This window comes from Mustela nigripes, chromosome 3 (genome assembly GCF_022355385.1).
Source record: "Mustela nigripes isolate SB6536 chromosome 3, MUSNIG.SB6536, whole genome shotgun sequence".
NCBI lineage: Eukaryota > Metazoa > Chordata > Mammalia > Carnivora > Mustelidae > Mustela > Mustela nigripes.
This window is the reverse complement of record NC_081559.1, coordinates 35,427,930-35,453,511: the sequence shown is the minus strand read 5'-3', so window position 1 is coordinate 35,453,511 and position 25,582 is coordinate 35,427,930. Positions and strand designations below refer to the sequence as shown.

The following is a 25,582-nucleotide window of genomic DNA, read 5'->3' as shown; positions in this document are numbered from 1 at the left end:
TCTTTATTTTTCTAAGTACATCACTAGTTTTGATATAATGTTCAATGACTCATTAGTTGGGTATAGCACCCAGGGCTCATCACCTCATGTGCCCTCCTTAATGCCCATCACCCAGTTATCCCATCCAATGTACTAAGTAAAGTAAAGTGGGGATGTAGAGCAGAGACCTCTACTTTTTACACTGAAAGCAGATGAGGGTTTTAAACCAAGTGGTCATTGCCTCTGACAAGCTTGATATTATTACTTTGCCCTTTTTCATCATCACAATATGTTTGTTTTCTACACAGTGCTTAAATGCATAGCGTTTGCTTCACTCATGTGAGTGGAAGCCCCATGAGGGCAGGGGTCTTTTTGGAGTTCTTTACTGTTGTTAAATGAATGAAGTTGAATGATGTCATCAGTTCCCTCAGGATTTACATGGCCTAGTACTGCACTCATCAATAGCTTTCTAGCTCATCCCCTGCAAGTTCTCTCTGAAACCCTTCTTCTAAAACATTGTCAGAGTTCCACCTAAAACTGCACGTGGTGTGGGAAAGGACAGATTGCTTCTGGAACACTTATAAGCAGTCTCCCAATTTCAGAGGCTTAAGGTAACAAGATTTTTTTCTCCCCATTTTCCTTACATGTTCATCACAGAGTGTGAGGAGGTGAGAAAGGGGAAGATCCTCTGCTTATCATAGCCACTCAGGAACCTCCTAGAAATTCCCATGCAACACATTTTCTGATCTCTTTGGAAGGGAGAGAGAATGTGCCAAATCTGAAGCTTCTCCAGAAGCTTCCACCTGGAGGGGACACGTACTACTTACACACTCACATTTCACTAGCCACACTTCATTTTGTAAGTGACAGGGAAATGAAGTCTACCATGTGCCCGGAAAGAGAGCTGGAAATATTTGGTGAATGTTAGTAATGTTCATCACATACATGATCCTGTTTGCTTACTTTAAAGCAGCCAGAAACCCTTCTCTGTCTACTTTACAGCTAATTTCACACTGTTTAGAATAGAATAGAGTGGTTCCAAATCAACTTTTTGTACTGCATGTTACTTTTCTGCATTATAAGGGCAGGGACAGAGGGTGACTTTTTTAATGTAATAAATGCAGCACAAAAATTAATTTACTGCACCATAATTTTTGCACAAAGAACAGTACCTAAAGTACACAATTCAAGTTGCATTCATCCTGTGAAACCATGATACAGGTCATGATACAGAACTTTTCTCTCATTTTTTGCCCCTTTGTGGTCCATATTTCTCTACTCCCATTCCTAGGCAAACCTTGATCTGCTTTCCGTCACTGCAGATTCTTCGGCATTTTCTAGAATTTTACATAAATGGAATCAAACAGTATGTGCCCTTTTGTGTCTGGCTTCTCTGACTCAGCAGAATGATGCTGAGACCCATCTGTGTTGAGTATAACAGCAGTTTGTTTTTGCTGCCGAGTTGGGTTCCATTGTATGGATAGCAGCTTTTTAAGTGCCACTTACCAGTGGTTGGACATTTGATTTGTTTCCAAGTTAGGGACTATTACAAATAAAGCTCCTGTGAAATTAAAAAAAAAAAAATTTTATGATTTTATTTATTTATTTGACAGACAGAGTCAGAAGTAGGCAGAGGCAGGCAGAGAGAGAGGAAGGGAAGCAGGCTCCCTGCCAAGCAGAGAGCCCGACATGGGGCTCGATCCTAGGACCTTGGGATCATGACCTGAGCCGAAGGCAGAGGCCTTAACCCACTGAGCTACCCAGGTGCCCCAACTGTGAAAATTTTTATACAAGGCTTTGTGTGGACATGTGTTTCCAATTCTCTAGAATGTATACCTAGAAGTGAAATGGCTAGATGTATGTTTAATTATGAAAGAAACCATTTTCCAAAGGAGTTGTATCATTCTGCATTCTCGCCGGCAATGTATGGGAGTTCCAGTGCCTCCACATATTTGTGGCGCATTCTTGTGGTGTCCTCAATGTTCCTCATTTTATTGTAGTAGTTATACGGTGGTATGTCAGTATGCTTTTCATTTGCCTGATAACTAACGATGCTACATATCTTTCATGTACTTAACCATTGTAGAACTTTTTTTTTGAGGTGTCTGCTCAAATCTTCTCCCCCATTTAAAAAACATTAATTGTTTCCCTTCTTACTGTTGAGTCATAATAGTTACTTACATATTCTGGACACAATATCCTTGCCAGATATATTTAATATAAATATTTCCTCCCATTCTCTGGCTTGTCTTTTCATTTCTTTATTGGTGTCTTTCGAAATACAAATATTTTTCTTTTGCTGAAGCCCAGTTCATTAACATTTTCTTATTTTGTTTGTCCTTTTTTTGTTGTTATTGTTATCTGAGTAATCTTCACTTATAATAGGGTTACAAAGAGTTCACCTATGTTCTCTTTTTTGTTATATTTTTATGGTTTAAGTCAATGATCTATCTCAACTTAATTTAGGAATATGGTGTGAAGCAAGGATCTATTTTAAATTTTCCTTTACGTATGGCTATCCAATTGTTCCAGCACCATTCATTGAAAAGACCTCTTTCTCCACTCAATTGTCTTAGCACCTAGATAGAAAACTAATTAATCATCTACATTTAGGTCTTTTTTTTGTTCCCCTGATGCACATGTCTCTTCTTTCACCAATACCACATTTCATTATTACTACAGCTTTAGAGCAAGCTTTGAAATCAAGGTATGTAACTTCTCCAACTTTGTTGTTGTTATTTTAAAAAATAGCTTATACTATCCTAGATAATTTGAATATATATATATATATATATATATGTGGATTTTATTAGCTAATGTTGTGCTATGGAGAGTTGAGTCTATGTTCATGAATTCATGAGTCTATGTTCATGTAGTTTTCTTGTAATATCTTGTAATATCCTTGAAATCTGAGTAATACTAGCCTCATAAAATGAGTTGCCCGGTGTTCCCTCTTCTATTTTCTGTAAGTCTATGTGAAGAATTTATATTATTTCTTCCTTAAATATTTGATAGAATTCACTAGTGAAGGCAGCTAACCCTGGAGTTTTCCTTGTTGGAAAGTTATGAATGACTCAGTTAATTAATCCTGAATTTAATTGATATAGGGCTATTCAGATTTTCTATTGCTTCCTGTGTCAGTTCTGATAATATTCATCTTTCATGAAATCTGTTCATTTCTTATACATTGTCAAATTTATTGGCATATAATTGTTCAGAAGATTCTGTAACAATCTTTTTAATACCTGTAGATCTATAATGTTTTCCCTTTTGTCATTTCTTACCATTGGTAATTTCTCAAGAAGATTGATTTTATTTACCTTTTCAAAAAAACCAAAGAACCAGCTTAGAGTTTCTTTTGTTTTTCTCTATTGCTTGAGTGTTTTCTCTTTTATTGAGTTCTTTTTCTACCTTTATTATTTCCTAGCCTTTACTTCAGGATTAATTTATCCTCCTCTCCTAGTTTTCTAAGTAGGGGTTCAGATCATTGATATTAGATGTTTCTTCTTTCCTGATATGAACAATTGTAGATTTATTTTCTTTATCTAGGCTAGTTAAGTTGTATCCCATACATTTTTCTATGTTGTTTTTATTATCATTCAGTTCAAAATATTGTCCTTGATGAATATGTTATTTGGACAGTGTTGATTTCCAAATACTAGGAAATACATTTCCTAGATGGTTTATGGTTCAGTTCTAATTCAATTCTCTGCAAGATTTCAGTCTTTTGAAACCTACTGAGACTTGTTTTATAGTCTGGTGTAGGGTCTATCTTGAACACACTACATCCATTTGGAAAGAATATATGTTTTGCAGTTGTTGGGTGTAGTGTCTTATATATGTAAATAAATTAGGGTAAAGTGGTTCATGGTGTTATTCAGATCTTCTGTGTCTTGATTGATATTTTCTACCTTGTTCTATCAGTTACCAAGAGAAGCATTAGTTTTCAACTATGTTTGAGAATTTATCTATTTCTTCTTTTAGTTTTTCAGTTTTTGCTTCAGGTATTTTGAAGTTCTGCTATGAAGTCCATATATTTATAATATTTGTAGCTTTCTGTCATGTTAATTTTTTGATCATAATTATATATTCAGATCTATTTTATGTGCTGTTGACATAGCCAGTCTTTCTTATGTATACTGTTTGTGTGGTTATCTTTTCCTAGCCTTTCCTTTCAATCTATTTGTATCTTTTAATCTAAAATGTGTATCTTATAGCATATAGTTGACCTTTTTTCTTTTTTAAACCCAGTGTGACACTCTTTGCCTTTTAATAGGAATTTCTAGCCTATTTTCATATAAAGTAGTTGATATGGCCATATTTAGTTCTGCCATTTCTCTATTTCTCTTCTATCTTTCTCACCTATTTTTTGTCCCTTTCCTTCTTTTTGGCATTCTTTTGTGCTATTCAATTTTTTTTTTAGCATTCTATTTGAATTTTATATCAACTTCTAGTTACATCTTTCTGCATTATTTTTAGTGGTTACTTTAGTGATTGTAATATATGCCTTTAACTTTTCCCAATCTGTTTAAGAGTAATATTTTATTACTTCAGGCAAATCAAATTCATTTTCATATCTGCAGTTCCCAGATGGTATTTGATATTAAATGAGAGATTGATAGATATTTCTTGAGTGAACAAAATCATAGGTATTTATTTATATTGCACCAAAAATAAATGGAATTAATTCCAGAAAAAAAAATTTTGGTTAATGCAAGTTAACTGAAAATCACTTCAAGTTTTAAACATTATTACATTTTAGTGGATTTGAATTTACAAATCTTGTGATTTTCATATAAAATCAAGATTCTATGAATTATTTTATTTTCTATATATTTGATATTTTTGTTGTAAAAAATGTGGACCTCTTTCTATCCTTAATTTCTGAAGTTTCAAAAAAATTCACTTTCAAATTTTAGAACAGGGACGCTCCCTGGTAGTCTAGTGGTTAGGATTCGGCGCTCTCTCAAAATTTTAGAACAGGGAGACAGTCTTACTTTAATAATCCTGTATGATTTTGTGAAACTTCTAGCTGTTAATTGTCTTGGCTACTCTGCCCACATATCATCCTCATCCAATATCAAGCACACTGCCTTGGCTTTGTGCTCTTATTTACTGATTCATAATGTCCACAGTGAAACTCTGAATGTGTTCTTATAGTCTGTAGTAGACTGTGGGATGGCCTAGCTCTGAAGCCCAGCTTTGAGGGATGAGATAATTATTAGGTTTCAGAGTGGCAGAAGCATTCTTAGAGAAGTCTGATTCCAGGACATCCCAAGGGAAGACACCCAGTAGGAGATTCTGAGTTTCTAGGAGCCAGCTCCTATTGGAAGCAAGACAGATGGACACTGGGCAGAAGATAAGAATGAAGCCAGAGGAAAAGGAGGAAGTTAAGCTCTTCTCAGAAAAGACATAAGAGTTTTATGAGTACTGTGCTCCTTCTCACCAAAACACAGCTTTCCTTCTTTTTTGGAACAAGTTGCATGCTCACTCTAGTATTTCTGTTTAACATTCAAGTTCGTTTGGACACTTTTGGGAAATCTCCTTCATTTTTTGGCCACATAGCTACCTTATATGCTTGAATAATTGACTTCTCTACGTTCTAGATAGAAATGGTACATTTTAAGACCCCCAACTATTCGATAAGATTTCCCAGATTTGAGATTCCAGACATAAAGACCTTCCCGCAAGAATTCAGGTTTTCTGGGATTCACCAAAAATGAATGTCTTTGTATCATAGTGCACCACTGCATTCAGAATTGACTGTCATGGCTGCTGCTGTATTGGAGAATAGAGTTGTTCTTCCCAGACACAAATCCCTGAAGCTTATCCAGGAATTTGCATGTATTTTTGAAGCTGTGTAGTATAATGGTCAATAAGGAAAGCCTTGGAGTTTGAATCCTGGATGTGCCACTCACTGCCTGTGTAACTTCCTTGCAAAGGGAAGTAATCATATTACTTACCTCATGGGATGATTGTGAAGGTTGTAGATCTGTGTTAAGCCCTTAGCAGTGCTTAGCACCTAGGTGGCCTTCTGGAGATGCTGCTCATTATACTTTCTTATGGTGGGATAGTGGTGATGATGGTGATGATGGAGAAGAGGAGGAAGGAAAAGAAGGCAGAAGAAGAGAAGGAGGTCTAAGAGGAGTGTGTGTATAGTGGGGTGAGGGTGGGGAGAACATTAGTAGCAGTGACAACAGAAGGAGCTGGCTTTCTGGTTGATAACACCCAATGTCAACTTTTTTCCTGTTGTCCTCTCAGAGTCAACTTATGTTAACTCTGTGATTATCTGAAGATTCATCCCACTCCATAAGTTCTCTCTCCTCATGTTTAAAAGGACTTTAGGAGGGACTGTCATAGCTTATCCCTCTTTTCATTTCCCCAGATCTTCCTCCCTCCTCAGATCAATCTTCCCGTTTCTGAGCTCTGCCCGGGCTTGATCCAGTTCCCAATTTTCTAACCCTTTTCTAATATATTTTATACAGGAGATCTTTTCATCCTAGAAGAAATTAGGAAGGAAGGAAATGAACATTTTTTGAACCACTGTGCCAGACACTATGCTAGGTGCTAATTTGGACTCATGTAATTCTCTTCAAGATTAACTTCACATGCTGAGAAGTCAGGAGTTCAGAAGAGTTACGTACTTGCTCAGGGTTATGCTGCTAAGTGATCAAGATCTGAACACAAGTCTTTCTAACTCTAGAGCCTGATTTTATCCCTAACATGAGAGCACATGGTGCCAGGAGAAGGAGGCAGACTGTATCTGTGGAGGAAGGGAGAAGTCACTGAAAATGACAGCCCCACAGTATGGGTGGTCCCTGCCTTCTGTATCATAGGGTGTTACTACCAGAGCTCAACACAAAGACAGTTCCCAGAGGTCTAAAAGTTCCAGAGAATTCGTATAGAGCCACCCCAGTCCTGTCCTGAAGGGAAAATTATAGACCAAGAGCAACCTGGGAGATTAGTGCTTTTGGCAAGAGACATACCACATTCTGAGTCAAGAATGTCATTCTTAACTTGGAGGTACAGGGCCCATTTGGTTATGAAAATCAATTTATATTTTTGGAACATATGTCACTTCCATGTGGGTTCCAAGTGGTGACATTATTATGGTCATTGTCAACTTTTCTGTTGATATTGGGAGGAGTTCTCAAGGAGAAAATGATAATAAAAGCCTATGTTGGCAGAATAGTAGGTTAACTGAGATATGGTCTGGTTGGCTCCGGACTAGCAAACTGAACTCCAAGGTCAACTGAGGACTCTGCAGCACTCTTAAACAATTCAACTGAACCTGGAGGGAGGGCAAGGTGGGGGCGGGCTTGGTCCTAATCCAACAGCATTCTGGTCAAGTTGGAACTGAGTTATTCTCAAGAATTTACTTGAGTAGTTCTCAGAGTTTTTCCATGTTGCTTCTCAGAGAACATGGAGCTCCAACCACATTCCGGTGATCCATGGACCACCCAGATTCATGACCTGCTTTAAAAACCTTGTGATATTTGTTGAGATTGACTCTTTTTGCAAAAAAGCTCAAACCAACCTGAACTGTTTGAAAGTCTGAAGAATATGGGATTGTCAAAAGACCGAAACCAAATAATCAGCTTGAATGTTGGGGAAAGGTCAGGTCATCTCTTAACAGGGAAAGTGTAAACCTCAAAGGCAGATATCCAGCCACCAAGGTGGACAGAGCATGTCATTTTTTTCCTGGGAGCACTATCCTTCTATCCTTTGAGGACTTTTGCTTATTTCTTTGCAAAGATGAGCCATTAGGAATTCTATTTTGGAAAGATAAAGGTATATACAAATAGGTGTTCAGACCACACACACAAAAAATTGCCTTGGAAGGAGAGTCTTCAGATAGCTCTGTGTCAGAAGGTCAAAGGAAAGAACATATAGACCTTAAGTTAATAGGAATTTATTTCACTGAAAGAACAAAAATATTGTTATAAAAAAGAGCTCAAAGACTTAATGTTACTTGGGAAAAGAAAGTACATTGTACTCATACTACCTTTTTGTGACTTGGAAGATTCTCATACTCAGTCTTTTGTAATCTGGCCCTCTAATCTTGGCCATTGTGCACCCCCATCCCCCAGTTGATGAGAACCCAAGCAGGGTATATTTCTTTTCAAGATTGGGCTGCAGAGAAAACAAATTCCTTGTAGTAGAAATAATGATTTGGAAGATCTTAGATCTTGTTCCCAGACAAAGTATTTGAAAAACATCGAGCAGAGACTCATAAGAAGTCCCAAAGGAATTGGAGTCCAGGAACTTTCATAAAGTAGTGAAGAAAAAAAATCAGCCCAGGGAGCTGGAGGAAGAGAAGCTAATGACATTTATTGAATCTACATTCTAGAAACGACTGAAATAAATAGAGGCTGGGAGAGAGTGTGGGCACGTTCCTTGGATTGTGGAGTGAGGCCTATGTCGAAGGCTCAGGGTGCTAATGTTCAGCCTCTGGTGGAACCTCCAAGAGAGCTTCTGTTGGGGTGTCACAGGTTGGAACCAGCTGTGGGGATGGGGAAATGCTTTTGTCAGACTTGGCTGGACAGGTCGGTTTGCTCAGGTAAAGGAAACAAACCATAAGCCTGCATCAAAAATGTGGCAGCTCTTGGGAATGAGCTCGTCTTTCATTCTCTCACTGTAGACCCTCTGTTTTTCTCTTCTTGCATTTTCCTCTCTTAAAAATAGCTTTTTATGATTACTGAGGATATCTGTGTCCTCTAAATTCAGGCTTGTCCTTCACCTTGACGTGTCCCAGCCTTCGAATGGCTGACTGGACCTCAGGGCATCTCCTGTCCCTCCTTCCTCCTTCATCCCCTTTCCCTCTTTCCTAATTTCAGCTCTTCAAGAGGACTGATCCAGGCCATACTCTTGTGCCATCCTTCCCAGCTCCAAGTAGAAGTTCTAAGTCAAGCTCTGGGTTGGACTACCTTGGGGTGAGGTGGTTCCCCTCCTCCATGATGTGGTGGGTAATGAAGATCTGGCCACACCCTTGCTTAGCTGGGTTGAAGCTGGTGCCTGAGTGGATCGTGATGCAGCAGCTTGTGGAGAATTCTCCTTTCCTGAGAAAAACAGTAGGCTAAACAAAGTGTGTCCTTTGAAAGGTGTAGAACTTTGGTAGAAGTTTCCTGGGTAGGCAGTCTCCCAGAGCTGCTATTTGCATACATTTTAGTGGCACAGCACTTTGGGTTGTTAAAGCTTTTTTTTTTTTTTTCTGTACTAATAATAGACTCCATTGAAAACTCACTGCTTTGGCCAGTCCCACGGGATGACAGAGCCATGTATTTGTGAGAAGGTAGGTCAGAAGGACAGTGTTCTGAGTGAGAGTATTTTTGTTTGTTGTTTGGTACAGTCAAAAGCTTGGTTGAGACAGAAGTTTTCATGCACTTAACATAAGCAGTTGCAACAAAGAAAATCCTCTCAGATTACTGTGGATTTCCTGTGTGAACCATAGGGCACTGTGCACACCAGTGTTCATGGTGTCCAGCTGATAATGAGATGGGCCCTCTGCTCAGCTATGATGCAACTTAGACAGGAGAACAGTTATAAATTTATATATATGTACACACACACACACACACACACACACACACACACCCCTTTGGAAGTTCATCTAGAGCAGAGACCTTCAAGCTGAGGTACATATACCCCCAAGACACAAAAAGATTCCTAAGAGTTGTGCAAGCAGCTTGGAAAATCAAGTAAAGGAATCAATTTCAGATTCTCAACTGCTATAGGTATTTGTTCTTACAATTGTTCTATCTAAAGATGGGCCTTTGGTTCAGGTTCTCACCAACCCCTTCATAATTTTCATTCTACTACTTTCCACCAGATAGGTATAACCGCGCCCCCAGTCATCCCAAGGGTTACCATCTTGCTTTGCCCCAAGGCAAGAACTGTTTGCAGGCCAGATGGTGAGCAGTGTAAAGGCAGGTGCTGAGAACAGAGGCACTCAATCTCTCGGGTTCCACATCCCAGGGCCAGGTGGTTCCCAACTTTTTGCTTTCATCACAATTGAGGGAAGACTTATCAGATAGTTGATCACTCAAAATGATTCTTGATGATGAATTCTATATTGCTTTTGATATACAACTCAGGAGAAGTTCAAAGCATTGAGTGATATATAGAACAAATTTCTTCCATTCACAGCTTATTTTTTTCTGTGAATAGATTTATTAGAATTTACAGTTTTAAGAAGCTAAAATGGAAGCAGAACTGTTGCTTGACCTGACTCTTTTCTTGACCATATCTCCTTATTGATCTGGGCTAAATAAACTATTTGAGAAACCAAAAAGCCCAATTCATTCGTTGCCAACTACATTTCCAGTAAAATTTCATTTGTAATGTGTTTAATAATTATCGAAATATGAATTTAGGGGCACCTGGATGGCTCAGTTGGTTAATTGTCTCCCTTCTCCTCAGGTCATGGCCTGATGGTCCTGGGATCGAGCCCAGGTCAGGCTCCCTGCTGAAGGAGTGGTGTTTTTTGCTTCTTCCACTCCCTCTGCATTCTCAGTCTCTCAAGTAAATAAAATCTTTTAAAAAATTAAATTTATCTGGTTTTGGTGGATTACATACTACTTATCATTATGGCAAGCAAATTCAGTCAAAATAATTTTTTAAAAATATTTTATTTATTTATTTGACAGACAGAGATCACACATAGGCAGAGAGGCAGGCAGAGAGGGAGAGGAGGAAGCAGGCTCCCCGCCAGGCAGAGAGCCTGATATGGGGCTTGATCCCAGGACCCTGGGATCATGACCTGAGCCGAAGGCAGAGGCTTTAACCCACTGAGCCACCCAGGTGCCCCAAAATAATTTTAAGACTTAGAGATTTGTGATCATAGGACATAAAAAGCACTTAATTTATATACATATTTTTGTTGCAGAGAAGTATGATAGGATGATCAACATAAGATTTCCAAATATAAAAATATATTGCACTACAATATACATGAGAATGGAATGGAGATATGAATTCAAGAAGAAAAATGGTGTAAAATTTCTAGCTGTTAAAGAAGTTGTGTGCATGAATTTTAAACCGATGCTGGTGAGATCTATTCTTATGATGGTCAGTTGGCGACATCTAGAGTAGTGTTGCAGGGCACCTGGGTAGCTCAGTCGGTTAAGCGTCCAACTCTTGTTTCTTGAGTGTCTAGCTCAGGTTGTAACCTCAGGGTCGTAAGATTGAGCCCTGCTTTGGACTCCACACTCAGTGGGGATTCTGCTTGAGATTCTCTCTCCTTCTCTCTCTGCCCCTCCTCTACTCATTCTCTGTCTCTGTCTCTATCAAATAAATAAATAAATCTTTTAAAAAATACAAAAAATAGTGTTGCAACTGTTTTTATTTTATAGGTCACCATGTACAATGTTCCAAATTATACTTTGTAACTGTTTAAAGAGAAAATGAAAAATTTTAGATGTTAATTTGGTTTAGAAAAAAAAAAAAAGGAGATGAGGTACGCATAATTTAAAAACCATTCCTGGGGGGTAGGAGACCAGACATAGGCAGGCTGCCATGCTTAGTTGTCTATTAGGAGAAGGGTTACATATTAGAGTCAAAAACCCGTGGTTCTACCATTTATTAGCTCTGTGACTTTGCACCAATTACTTAAATGGACCTAATTTGATTTTCTTTTACAACAGAACCAATACTTTTCTTACTAAACTGTGGTGAAGTAAGTGACTCGATGTGCACAGCCCTCTTAGCAGAGGGTCCTTGATGTAATTAGCATCATTATCTTCCTCCCCATCCACTTCCCCCAAGGCTGTATGATCCCTCTTTCCATCACCCTCTTTCTCCTTTTTCTCCCTCACCCCATGTGTATACAAAGTTGGCCTTATCTTATATCCTCTATTAAATATATTTGATTCACATTCAAAAGGTCCTAAAGTGTCTTCTGTAAATTCTCATCCAATGAATGAAAAAATATATATGTCTAACTATGTTCCAAGCACTATTATGGCACTAGAGATAACTGTGAATAGAAAAAAGACAAAATCCCTGTCGTCACAGGGCTTACTAAGTGCACAGTGATGAGGCTGCAATGGCACTCCCAATCAGCAAGGTCCTTTCACTCCCAAGAGACTAGTTAGATTTCTGTGGATTGGTCCATCTGTCCATCCACCTGTGTACCCAACTGGCCAGCCATCCAATTACAAATTGTATTGAGAAACTCCTAAATGTTAGGGCCCTGATTTGGCGTTCTTGTTCTGAAAGTGACCATAACAACACTAGGTTTTAATAAAATCCCTTTTTACACCCTTTATCACAATATGTTTGGAGATTAATTGCATCATGTGTCTGTCTGGAGGTTAAAAGCAAATGCCCCTGTTTTCTTTAATTTTTGACTCCTATTTGTTTAAAATATTGAGTACCTTTTGAATGATTCAAGCCAATTTGTGTATTCCTTCCAAATCAATAATTTGTTTTATTGAGACTTGCTCCCAGAATGCAGCTTCAAAAAGTATTTAAAATGATGGATTTGAGGATGGGAAATGATTTGGGCACTCAGCGGATTCTCCTACTTGATTTTCAAACTGTATCATGGAATGTTGTTCTCCCACCTACGTGGAGAACGAGTCTCCCATAAATACTGGTGTATACTCCCAGTTTTCCTCTCTCTACCCAATTCTCATTGGTACAGGTCTTCAGAGAAGCCAGAGTTTTTAAGATGAGGTATTTCAATTTCAAGACACTTCCAATTTCAAGACATTCCTTTAAGCCAGAGATCTTTTATCAAAGATAAAGAGGCTTGGAGTAAAAATATTTTTTTCTTCTTTTTTTTTAATTGAGACAAAATTCACAAAATAAAATTCACTGTTGGAACTATTTTAAAGTTTATAACTCAGTGGTTTTTAGAGTATTCATAATGTTGCACAACGAACACCACTAATTCTAGAACATTCCATCACTTCCCTAATTTCAAAGGTGAAACTGGACCTTCCAGTTCTCTTCTCCTCCAACCCCTGACAATTACTGCTCTATTTTCTGTCTCCATGGATTTGCCTATTCTGGGTTTTTTGATATTATATAATATGTGACTTCCTTCACTTAATAGAACATTTTCAATGTTCATCTATTTATCAGTACTTCATTCCTTTTTATTGCCAAATCCAATGTAGCACATTCTGCTTGCCCATTCATACAGGTTGTTTGCACTTTCTGGCTACTCTGAATGTTTATGTACACATTTATGCATGAACATAGTGTCCGTTCTCATGGTATATACATAGGAGTGGAATTGTTAGATCATATGGTAATTCTGTGTTTAACTGTTTGAGGAACTGCCAAAATGTTTTCCATAGAAGTTGTACCATTTTACATAAAAATAATTTTATACATATTTGCTGTTGTGTGCGAAGTATTTCTTTCTATACTAAACGGTCACTTTCCTAATTTCAAAGGTGAAAAAACAAAATGAAACCAAACGAAACAAAAACTCACTCAAGGGAATTTTAACTTGGATTTTCAAGGACAAATGTTATGTAGTAGAAAATGCTGCTTAACAAAATGAAGCAATAATTTTTTATACAAGCATTACATATACCTTTTTTCACTTCTCAAAAATATATTTATGACATAAATAACTGGAAATTACTTTTATTTCTAAGAATGAAATTGATATTTATTTGTTTAATCATCACTAAGATTCTCATCAAAAAAATTGCATTCCCCTTTTAGAAAATATTTCCATTACTATGAATGATGAAAGTCATTGTTTTCAACATTATAATGCATGTTGTATTTTAAAAGGTATCTTTATATTTAAAATGTTGTGTCTTACACCCTTTTTTATATGTAATTACACCTTGTTTTATATATAACATATCCAAACTTTAAACCCAGGACATAGAACTTCACTTATAAGTCAGAGTCTTCTGGAAGAGAAGAGAAACCTGACAGAATTTTTTTTAAGTACCAAGACTTGAAGTAACCCATGCACATGGCGTCAGTAAGGTGCTCATTCAGGTGGATCAAACCCTTGGCCACAGATCCCTGGTGAGTGTCCTTAGTGCGATGACTTGCTTTTATTCAATAATTTCTCCTAACCGTTGGTTTTATAGTTATGAATCGTCTGAATGTTTCATATGTCAAAAAGCCAAATTTTTCCAGAAATCTATGCATTACGCCTGCTTTTTTGTGTGTGATTCATTTTTATTAAACACCAATTCTCTCTGCTCTCCCTGAATCACACCACATCATCTCCAATGGGAAAGACACTCATCTAAAGGCTGTAGATTGGTGCTCTCTTACTAGGTTCAAATAGTAAAAACTTTCCTGATGTCCAGTGCAGGAGGGGCCCTCTAATTAGCAGAGATACTAGAGGGCACTTCACTAGTATGGTAGGCAAGATAACAGCCCCTGAGGAGGTCCGTATCCTAGTCCCTGGATCCTGACAATGTGTTCTGTCACAGGGCGACAGGGAATATGCTTGTGGATGACATTAAGCTTGCTCATCATCGGACCTTGGGGAGATTATTCTGGAGATGGGCCCAGTGTAATCTGGATGGACCCAGTGTAATCACAAGGGTCCTTAGACGTGAAAGAGGGGGAAGGGGAGTGAGAGGCAAAAGGGATGGGACAATGGAAGAGAGGCCAGAGGGATAGACAGCCATTGCTGGTTCTGAAGATGGAGGAGACCATCTGAACTACTTAGCTCTTCCCTAACTGGTTCATATTATTTTCCTTCCCTTCCAAACCATCTCCCCAGTCCAGATAGGTTTTCTTCCCTCCTCCCTCCTTCCAGTTGGTTCCCCTTCATGTCATCCAGGGTACACTGGTCTTTGCACTGTCTCTGAACAAAGCTGCCTCCTTCCTTCACTCCTCTGCATTTCATTCAGAGAGTCGCCCCTCTTCCCCCAGCTACTTATCTGGGTCTCACCTTCAGGGTATCCCCAGGACCCCAGACCCAGTGGGGACCCCACTAAATGGCTGTGAGTACTTCTTGACTGATTAGCAAGAGGGGAGGTAATGATGACATCCAGAGAGAGGATAACATTTATCTTGTCACAGATGACAGCTGCCTATTAGAAATAAAAAGAAGCTTTCTGGGATTTATTCCTTTGTTCTTTCTCTGTTTGGTTTGTTTTGCATGAAAATGAACAGTTTAAATTAATCTCCTTTTTTTGCTATTTCATAGGTCACTTATGTTCATCCTCTTTTCTGTACAACATGTATATGGGGTAAGTACATTAATTAACTCTAATTGCATGCATTACTCTCATTATAAATCTTTTTGTTTCAAACAAGTCACTCGGTGGGACTCTGCTTTCTCATCTGCAAAGTGAAGGGTTGGGCTAGGGGAACTCTGAGGTTTCTTTTCTATTTTATAGTCAAGACTACTTAGCAAATAATTGCCAACATATTGGAGATTTCTTTATTTTATGACATAATCTTTTGTTAAAATCTGTTTTGTTTTGTTTATTTTTTGTTTTGTTTTGTTGTTGTTGTTGTTGGAGAGGGGCAGGAAGCTGCTGGGTCACTTCAAGATTAAATCAAGAAATATAAGATTAAATGTGAACATTTTGACTCTGGAGAAAGAGAAGCCTAGAATATTCTGTAACAAGATCTCTTTCTTCTGCTTCCTCACTGAGGAATCAGAATTACTAAACCCCACCCCAGGCGTTTCTGGGAAATCACACCATGGACCCCCTGTAAGGTAGACCTTGAGACAGCTGCATGGGTTTAGTCACTATAGAGCACATCTCCATTTGTGCATCCTCTCTAGCTTGGATTTATCCAATCTAATTTCTGTGATTATTTAAGTTAATAACATAGGTCTTTTCAAAGCCAGTTAAAATAGGAAGTTGCCTTCTGTTGTTCTTTTCCTACCAGTCAGGAACAGAAAGCACAGGCGTCAAGGGAATCAGAAGCTCTCCCCAAGCAGTCATAGTTCACACGCATTTGAGAGCCTCATCTGAAATAATGAATGGAAACCCACTGAAAATTATATATCTGGATTTTTTTTTTACCTGATTTCTCCATGTTTATTTCTGTATTACATTATTTTTTCCCTATTGTAAGAGTCTACAGTCTTAAATTTCACTTCCTTTGTTTCTTTTTCTTTTTTTTAAATTATTTTTATTTTTAGTTTTTTAAAGATTTTTATTTATTTGACAGACAGACCACAAGTAGGGAGAGAGGCAGGCAGAAAGAGAGAGGAGGAGGAAGGCTCCCTGCTGAGCAGAGAGCCCGATGTGAGGCTGGATCCCAGGACCCTGGGATCATGACCTGAGCCGAAGGCAGAGGCTTTAACCCACTGAGCCACCCAGGCGCCCCTCACTTCCTTTGTTTCTTATGCTCTGTATGAGTGAATAAAATTCTTGAACCAGACTGTTCTAGCCTGGACCCTCCTAGTGGGTTGTGCTGTACAGAGGTTTTAGAGATATTGCCCCAAAAGTAGCTTATACTGTAGTTGGGTTTGAAAGGTGGTGATGTAAATCAATGCAGTAGCTATGGAAGGCAACTTGGCATTATCCATCCGAATTGCAAATGTATAATCCTGTTGAACACAGGTATTTTCCTTTTTGGAATTTGTCATATATATTTATACTGACTTGGGCATAAAGAAAATGCCCAAGAACACTGGCTTCTCGGGAGCGTTGAGTAACAAGAGACGTGAGATAGCTAAACACCCATCAAGAAGGTCTGGTTAAACAAGCTATGGTACTTCATGCGATGGAGAGGGGTTCTGTTAAATTGGAATGATTTTGAAGATGTCTGATTAAGAAAACAGAAAGGTACAGAGAAATACACCCTTTGGGTTAAAATAAAACAAGACCAAAGTGGCCAAAGAATGCATCTGTGTGTACGTACATATGCCTGGGTGTACACGTGGGTTTGTGTGTGCATGTGTATGTCTGCATGTTTGTACATGTGTGTGTGTATGTTTACTTGTGTGCACATATGTTTGTGCGTGTGTGTGTATGTGATCATGGCATGAACATGCTTTTAACTATCCAGACCCTGAGTGAGAACAGTGACTGCCTCTCCTGAGTTGGAAAAGAAGATTTCTTCTTCCATTATCCTTTTGCCCTATTTGAACTTTTAGTTTTTGTGCAAATGTTGTTTTTTAAAAAAAGAAAAAAATAGAGGCAGAAATGTAGGACTGGTTATTAATCTAGAAATTAATAACTTCTTAAACCTTTTATTCAAGATAAATTTGTTTAAAAATATCTGAGATAAAACGGATAGGAACTTTTCCATTTTCCTTTTTGAAGAGGAACATTAGTTTTTGAGAATGCCAGTGTGTTCCTGGTGAATATGGTTTATACATTAAATGTTGCCTTGTCTGGGGTATGGTCTTTATCTTTTTCAAATGGGTTGACACGATCTGTTTTTGAGATGCAGCTTCTTCTTTTACAAATGCCTCCCCCTTTTAAGGTGGCATTTATTGGGAAACAAGTAACGTAGAAGAACTTCAGAGACTGAAATTATCTCTTGCCTTTTCTCTTATCAGTATCAAAGCTTTATATGCAACTATTTCTTTTTCTTTACTAGAATCTGCTAACTTATCTAATTTATTTTAAAATGATAATTTCCTGAAATGTAATTTTGCTACAAACATCTCTGTGATGCTTGGCACACAGTTAAGTTAAAAAAAAAAAAAAAGCCAAAACAAACAAACAATAAGAGAACAAACTTGCCTTTATTATCAAGCCAGCTAATCAGCCAGCCTTCTTTTTCTGGTTGTTTTGATATCCCACTGAACACATAGTAATGAATCCCAACCTTAAGTGAACCCAAGTGTTCAGACTAGTTATTTTATGTGTTTTCATGCTGTCCTGGACCTGGCCTATTTCATTTTTTTTTCACCTTATCAGAGTTTTGAAATTGATGTTTCTGCATTCATAGATAACAGTGTGACTCAACCCTCAAGAGGTATATATTTCTGAAACTTCAAATACATTCTTTAACTTAACTCTTGTCAAGGTTTACATTCTTATATACTTTCAATGACCCTAAGGAGTTTTGTTTATAATAATGTCTTTTTTATTAATGCTCAATTTAAAGTTTTTTTTATTTTTTTTGGATTGCCTCTGAGCGTATTTTCCCATAAAAAAGAGGTCTAAATTGTGTGATTGAAAAAAATGCATTTTGGATAGACTCTTTTCCCTCCCATACACATATTCATATACACATGTGTATGTATACACATGTATATATTCCTATGTACACTACTCAGATGTATTTACATATATGCTTATGCACATAGTTGTGTATGTATGTATAGAGGTCTCTCCATCAGAACTATTGGTTCAAATGTTTTAATGTTCCCCGCCGTACTTTGACATAAAAGCTTAAATTTATAGCCTTGGGTGTAAAAGATCTATCAATCATAGAAATGTATGGTTAATACATAAGAGTTGCAGTGAGGCCTGGACCAGCAAGATGATGAACTAGGGGAAGTTTATCCCTGGTGCCCTTCTGATTTTCCTATCCACACTCTCAGCTCCTAGCATCTGGAGCTGCTTTTGTCACTATTCCCTCCCAATTCACGGCCCCAGGCTCTGAAGGAATGCTCAGCGTCCATTGTCAACTGCAAGTGCCTCATGGTGGCTGTTCTGTTGTTAAGGGGTCAATTTATGGAAACAGTTACTCTAGGATTATGCTTTTGTACCGAAGTGACAGATGACTCTGGATATAGACAATGAGGATTTGTGGGAACAAGGCGCTGATTCTTCCCAAGGGATGTGTGTGTGTGTGTGTGTGTGTGTGTGTGTGTGTGTGTTTGGAGGAAGCATGAACATTAAGAAAATATGTGAGTGTGGAGTAACTCTTAATGAAAATTTTGGAGGGAAGTTAGGGAGAAGTGGAGAAAGTGCCCAAATGATTCAAATTCAAGAGCTTTCTGGTTGAGAGACACATTAGAAGACCCTTCTTGGAGTTTCAGCAACTTGCAGGAAACAGTTGTCACATGAAGTCCACAGCTGTGACTATAGCAGTGACCAGGAAGGACTCAGCGTTCTTGGAGGGGAAGCAAGAGGGTCCTAAAAAGCAGGCCAATTTATAATCTAAGTGAGACACCATTGTGTGCTTAGTTTTCCTAACCATATAACTTATACTCTAAGATTATGCACAACTTAGTAAGTGATATCTTGCTAGGAGAGAGACATTACAGAAGATTTTGGCCAGTGAAAAGTGGGTTCAGAAGCAGGCTTTTTTTTTCTTTCTTTTTAATGCTAGCTCACATGAACTTTTATTTTGCTCGCATAATCATCTTCCCTCTTATCAAGCCACAGTGTAATTTCTTTGCCTTTTTATATATCAACATTAGCCTTTTCTTTTCACAGATCCAAAGTTCAAAGTATACTGTGGAATTCTCATGGGTTAGAGAAAGCAAGGTGTTTGTTATAATGTACACAACAGGTACCTAGCTAAGTGAAGAATATTGCTTTACTAAACCAGATGCTTCACTTTCCAGAGTGGAAAGAAGTTTGTGGGTCCTTGCGGAGGAAGAGATTGCACAGTGTGCCAGTGCTTTCCTGAAAAAGGGTCTCGGGTAAGTGATGTAAAAATCTGCATGGTTGGTGGGAGGGAGAGATGGGGAGTTGCTAATCAAAGGGCATAAAGTTTTAGTTGTGCAAGGTGAGTACACTCTAGAGATCTGCTGTACAACATCTTCCTACAACCGACAGTAATATAATATTCACTTAAAAATTTGTGGCAAAGGTAGATCTCTTATTAGGTGTCCCTACCATACTAACATTTTGAAAAAGACCCACATGGACAGCATACTGGAATTTGAGGTTTTGTGAATGCTTCATACTAAGGAGTCGCAGATTCTTAGCATGTTCTGGTAATTGTCAGTGTTGATAGGTTTCACAATTAAAGTTCTGTATATCCTGATAAGAGATCCCAATTATATTACACTATGTGTCATGCTTGGAAATGCAAGCTGTGATTCACCCAGTGTTTTCTAGTCTTGTGAACTGCCTTATGCAAAAAGGGTCCTCGTGTCAAATGGTCTATACTTGGACACCACCATCTTGAAACTCAGGTTGCATATCAACATTTTAAAGGCTCTGAGAAGTACTGCAGTGAGGGGGGAAAGAAGGCTTTTTTAATCTTACTTAAAGTGGTATATCCGGACATTTGACTACAAGACTGTTTTTTGGATAACATCTATTGAGATCACATGGAATAGAATTCTATAGTTGAAGTGATAGCTGCTTCTCCTGTGCCAGGCACTGTTCTGTTCTGAAAGTTCTTCAGCTCTCTGGCTCCTCATGACAACTCTCTTACCATCTTATCATGCAGAAGATAAAAGCTCAGAGAGGTTTAATGTCTTGATCAAGTCCACCCGGGATGGCCCCCTGGGTGACTATGCAAGATTCTCTATCCTGCCATGCACAATAGGCCTCGTAGCTACTGTGTTTCAGGTCATTTGAACATTTATGGACTTCCTCCCTTATATTCTGACAGCAGCAGTTGGCCGCCCACTAACTCATTTGTGCTGAAGCATTAGATCAAACAATTCTTCTGATTTAAAATACTCCCACAATCTTACAAGAAAAGTGCATGCTTCAGAAACTTCAGGTTTTTTTGAGTCAGAGCAATGGTTCTGTTGGAACGTGTCCATATCAATCCTATAGAGCATGACACTCAAAAAGCACAATTCAGTAAAGATCAGTCTACAAGGATGCAAAACATCTCCTAAGAGAAGGGACCTTATATTTTCCCACAGCTTCATTCTATCTGCACACAATACATGGGCAGTATGTCAGAGGCTTCTCTGTTCAGCTCTATCCCTGAAAGCTGCCACCCTATTGAGCTTCTGCTCTGGCAAGTCCCTTTCTGTTCAAGACGCATTGTTTTTTTTTTTTTAGTACTTCCCAAGCTTTGGCGCTCAGAGTTTATCTTGAGCTTTTCCAAGTTGCCTTCATGATATCATTTAAAAACAAAAGGGGCAAACTTCTAGTTTTAAAATAAATAAGTCCTGGGAAAATACTGTAGAGCATGGAGACTATAGTTCAAAATACCGTTTTGTATATTTGAAAGTTGCTGAGAGTAGATCTTAAAAGTTTTCATCCCAAGGGGAAAAGAAAAAAAAACAGTAGCTGTGTGATGAGAGATGCTAAGGAAATGCGTCATGGTGATCATTTTGCAATATACACATGTATCAGATTTTGATGCTCTATACCTGAAACTAACATAATCCTATATGTCAATCATAGCTCAATAAAAAATTCTTTTAAGAACTAAGGATGTCTAAAGCTAGCAAACTAGGAAGTACTTAAGCCTCTTTTACATAAACGTACACGTTATTTGGGGATGGAGGAAGCCTGGATTTCATGTGAAAATTTTTTAATGAAAGCATATGAAGACCATGTAAATGAGAAGAAAACGAAACCAGTGCACCTAAATGTTAAGACCCTTTGAGTTTGAGACCCAAGAAAAATGGATCGATCAGCTTTAGGAGAGGAAGGGGACAGGGGCACCAGAAAACAAAGAGGAACAGTTGCTTGGATAAAGCTCTGATTTAAATGAGGCTGAGAGTTATTTTTAGTGGGGACATTTAGTGATGTCTAGAGAGACTTGTTTGGTTATCACAGCTGGGTCAGGGGGCGCTACTGGTGTCTAGTGGGTACAGGCCCCAGGGTGGTGCTCAGCACCTGCCACGCATGGGCCAGCCCCTACCCCAAAACTTACCCATCTCCAAACGCCCACTGTGCTGAGGTTGGGAAACCCTGCTCGATCGATCGCTGCCACAGCTCGGTGAGGCTGCTTTGACACATAGTTTCATGTTTCCCTGCAAAGCACCTGAATTTCCAATTGCTAGTGTGTGGAAGAGGCAGGAGAACCGCCCTGGTAGCTGACTTCAGTTGCAGCGTTGGACAATCACGAGGGGATGATGACGCTCAGATTCAAACACCAGACCTTCGTCATAACTTTGTGAGCCCAGGGCACCTGAGCCTCGGTTTCCTTGTATTCCCACCATTAGTCCTTTCTCTTGTGTTTCCTGGGATGTTCAGCAGTCACCAGCACTGCACCTGACGTCCCATAACGCAGTGTCTGGGGCCAGGGGTTGCGAGGGCTGACGGGACGGGCTGCACTCTGCGGTCTGTGTCCCCGTTCCTGGGTGGTCAGGGAGAGCAGAATGCACACCGCTCCACCTCTGCCCTTTCCAGCTAGATGGCCCCCTCGCGCAGGCTGCGAGTTGCTGGCGGCGGTTTCCAGCTGGGAGTCTGGGAGCTCGGCTGGCGCATAACTGGGAGGTGGTATGGGTGTGAGGGCTACCGAGGGCTCAGCAGTCAGCCAACTCACATACCATCTCCAGGCTGCGGTGACAGCTCAAGGGGGGCTAGAGAAACAATAATAGACCCCCTTTCGGAGGGTTGAGGAGCCGCCTAAGGGAGCAGAGCCTGCCAGCCAGGCGTTCCTCAGAAGCAAATTATTCCCCTTTTCGGGGTGAATGCCCGAGTGAGTAGTTTAAGCCCCGATCAGAACTGCTGTGTCTGGAGCAACTGCTGGGAAGCCAGGCCGGCCCTGTGCCCTGGAAAGACCGGGGGTTAGGGCTGGAACCGGGGACCCACGTGGGAGTTTGAGGTGGAGCTGGGGCGTATCTGGGTCAGGGAACCAAGGACTGACAGTTCTGACAAAGTGAAGTTCAGCTGCAACCATGGACCGTGAAGGCCCCTAGTCTAGCTTCACCGTGTTTTTCCACCAGCCATTCCTGCTGCTTCCTTCCCCACCCCCGCCCCGCCCCGCCCCAGCTGCATCTGTTGAGCCACTCACTCCCTTGAGCATAATCTGAACCTTCTCACCTGCCTACCCCTTTCTGGAATGTCTTCCCATTTGCACTCAGCCTCTGTCTTTCCTGCCCTCCCCAGAGGAGCTCTGTGGAGACCCCAGCCCTCCCAAGGCATCCCCTCCAACTCCCCCCAGCCAGTACCGATGCCCCTGGTGGGGACCCCGTTCTCTTCCCTCACTGTTCGGACCTACAGCTCTGTTTGGGTGTGAGCATGGATGCCCTTGACCCTCTTGCTGAGATCATAAGCACCCCCTCCTCGCCCTCCTTCAAGGTGCTCATTTGGACACACATACAGTGTTGATGTTGACTCCTGGACCACAGTGGACACCCTAGAATTGAAGCTGCTTACTTGTGTTTCACCCCTTAAGAACTGGGGTCGGTTTCTTGTACGGCTTCGAGATGATAACGTTACATGGCACATTAAGGCAGTTAGTCATAAATCAAATACGTTAAAACCAGACTCCAGCCTGGGCAGGATCGGGATCCTGCGTGGGTAGCCATGCTGTGCCAGAGCATGCCTGCAGGGACACCTACCATATCTGAAGTGGGGGATCAGAATTAGCAGGGAGCCCCTCACCCCAATCCTCCCCACACCTACACACGTGCATCTTTAAGCCTGTTACTAAATGCATAATCTCATGTAAATTCAAATTCTCTTGTGGTTTCAGGAAGGGCCAGAAATAAGTGCCTGAAGCAGTGGCAGCCAACAGCCCTTTAAGGGCTCAGGACCATTCTGGAAAGAGCTCCAGGTGGAGGGTGGGAGATTGGAATGCCTATGGCTTCTTCTTTGGGGTTCAGAGTCTCAGCTGGGAAATAAGTGTTTGTCCTGTGGGGCTGATCCTGTCCCTCCCAGCCCTAACAGGCTCAGGTTCTGTGATGTGGGCGTGGCCTTTTACGTGTATCAGCTATATAATCGGCTTCCAAAATATTCTGCAACTATGCCCTAACATCTCCCCTAACTTCATGGTAGTCCCTCTTTAAGGACATGAATGAGGTGGCATTGGGCAAGATTTTAAGGTTTTCTTTACTAATTTCAGCAGAGGAATCTTCATGTTTTTGATGGCTGCCTTCTTGCAGGGGAAATTATGTGTCTTTACAGAATAGGATGGGACCTTTTACAAGTTCCACTTTAGTAACTAGAAGGATACTAAAGACTCTTTCTACAACTTTTTCCAAAATAAAATATATGTCCATACTGTCTTTTGTTCAAGGGAGTCTAGCCGCTATTGAACTGTTAACTGTTATAATAAGAACTTTATAGTTTGGTGGTTTTTATACAAGGGGTCAAAGAGCTTAAAACTCAAGACCTGTCTTAGTTTTTGCGGTTTGAAAGCTAAAATCACACATTAGCAAATCAGTGTTTCCTGTGGGGATTTTAAATCACAAATAATGTACAAGTATTTTCCCCCACAATCTCATTCATTTGTCCCACACACTCCTAAGAGCCTGCATTCCATGATAAAAATGGAATTTGCTTGGGGGATTTTAATTATTAACATTTTTTATTGTTAAATTATTTGCACACAAAGTTCTAGAACTCTATCTCTTTATCCCTCACACAGCTGTATTCTAGTACACTGTAGCCTGATAAATGGTACAGAGCAATTAGTATTAGATCCCAAAGTTCCCATAACTCACTTATGCTATATTTTGGTGTAGGCCAATTCCAATGACAACTGACAAATTTGATCTTTCTCTTCCAAGAATGCACTCCCTAGCTCATGTTGTCTCTGTTGGAGAATTCTCTGAGACATGAAGCCAGGCCTGATGGAAGTCTCGGGGGCTTTTAGGGGACAGCAGGTAACTCGAAGGAGGGGCCCCAGGAAGGGATATTGGCTTCGGGGAACTTAGGGAGCTACATATAGTGCATTTGTCACGGAAAGGCATCAGGACCCAGAACTGGAGAAAATATAGTGTCTACAGAACAAATTCCCCAGTACAATTTAGCTCACCAGCTGTTTATGACTTTGGCTTTGCTTGTTAAATGTTCCCCTGTCAGGAATAGTAACCTTGATTTCTGAAGAATGAAAAATTTGCAGAAGTGAACAGAATAGATCTTCAGTTGCAGAGGCTGGAGGGAATATTTCTGAGCAGGGCGTGGGAAACCAAGTGGGGAGAGTGAGGACACATGTCAATCATTTTATACTATTTGGTCTATTAATAATCATGGTAGAAGTTACAGTAGTGGCTTGTGTCCATATACAAGAATGACTTCAACTAACACGACTTTCAGTATGCTGACAGAGCTCTCTCTCTCTCTAAATCTAGCATTTGTGCTAGAAGGCAGGAGAGAAAACTAGCTTGTATTTGGCTATTATGTGGTAGAACATGTTGTTTTTCCAAACAGGCCAGGTGTGCCGAAGCTCACTAGGGAGTCCTAGTGGCAGTTTGGTTGTGAAGGGAGGTTTTGGCGTATCTGCCCTGATCAGTCACCTTATTAAATGGCCAGTGATTTGCAGCAGAGCCTTTGGCCTCTGCATGTGGAGTTCAATTCCATAGCAACGAAGACTGCTGAGCTCTGCGACCCAGCATGAGCTGAGGCCAGGCGGCCGCAGAGCTCAGCAAATGTGGGGACTACGCTGAACTTGAGAGGATCAAGGTCATTGCCAAAGGGGAGACGGTCTTGTTGGTGGTGAGAAACAAGGGCCAGCAATACAGGTGCTTCCCAAAGCAGGCCATAGTCCCCGCAGGAGAACGAATTTGTAGCTCTAGAAAACCTCTCTAGGGCAAGGGTAACATCTGACTAAATTAATTAAAATGCTGAATTACAAAGAAAGTTAAAGTAGATTTCTCCTTTCAAATACTATTTTCAGTAAATTGCCAAGAAATCCCTGGGGGAAACAGCTCTGT

At 39.9% G+C, this 25,582-nt stretch overlaps 1 protein-coding gene across 9 annotated transcripts in view; it reads left to right on the top strand.

The window, feature by feature from the left end:
• COL4A4 (collagen type IV alpha 4 chain) overlaps positions 1-25,582 on the top strand; it is a 124,075-nt gene that overhangs the window by 3,397 nt on the left and 95,096 nt on the right. For 6 of the 9 annotated variants that reach the window (XR_009403044.1, XM_059393614.1, XM_059393611.1 and 3 more), the window contains exons 2-4: positions 13,825-13,977; positions 15,119-15,161; positions 19,403-19,480. Coding sequence is in view for 8 of the 9 variants with exons in the window: in XM_059393614.1 (XP_059249597.1) it covers positions 13,916-13,977; positions 15,119-15,161; positions 19,403-19,480 (183 nt within the window). In the remaining variant the exon portion in view is untranslated. Of the gene's footprint in view, positions 1-8,894; positions 8,913-9,205; positions 9,272-13,824; positions 13,978-15,118; positions 15,162-19,402; positions 19,481-25,582 lie in introns of those variants that run through there. The other 3 variants (XM_059393613.1, XM_059393612.1, XM_059393615.1) reach the window with 3 other exon arrangements.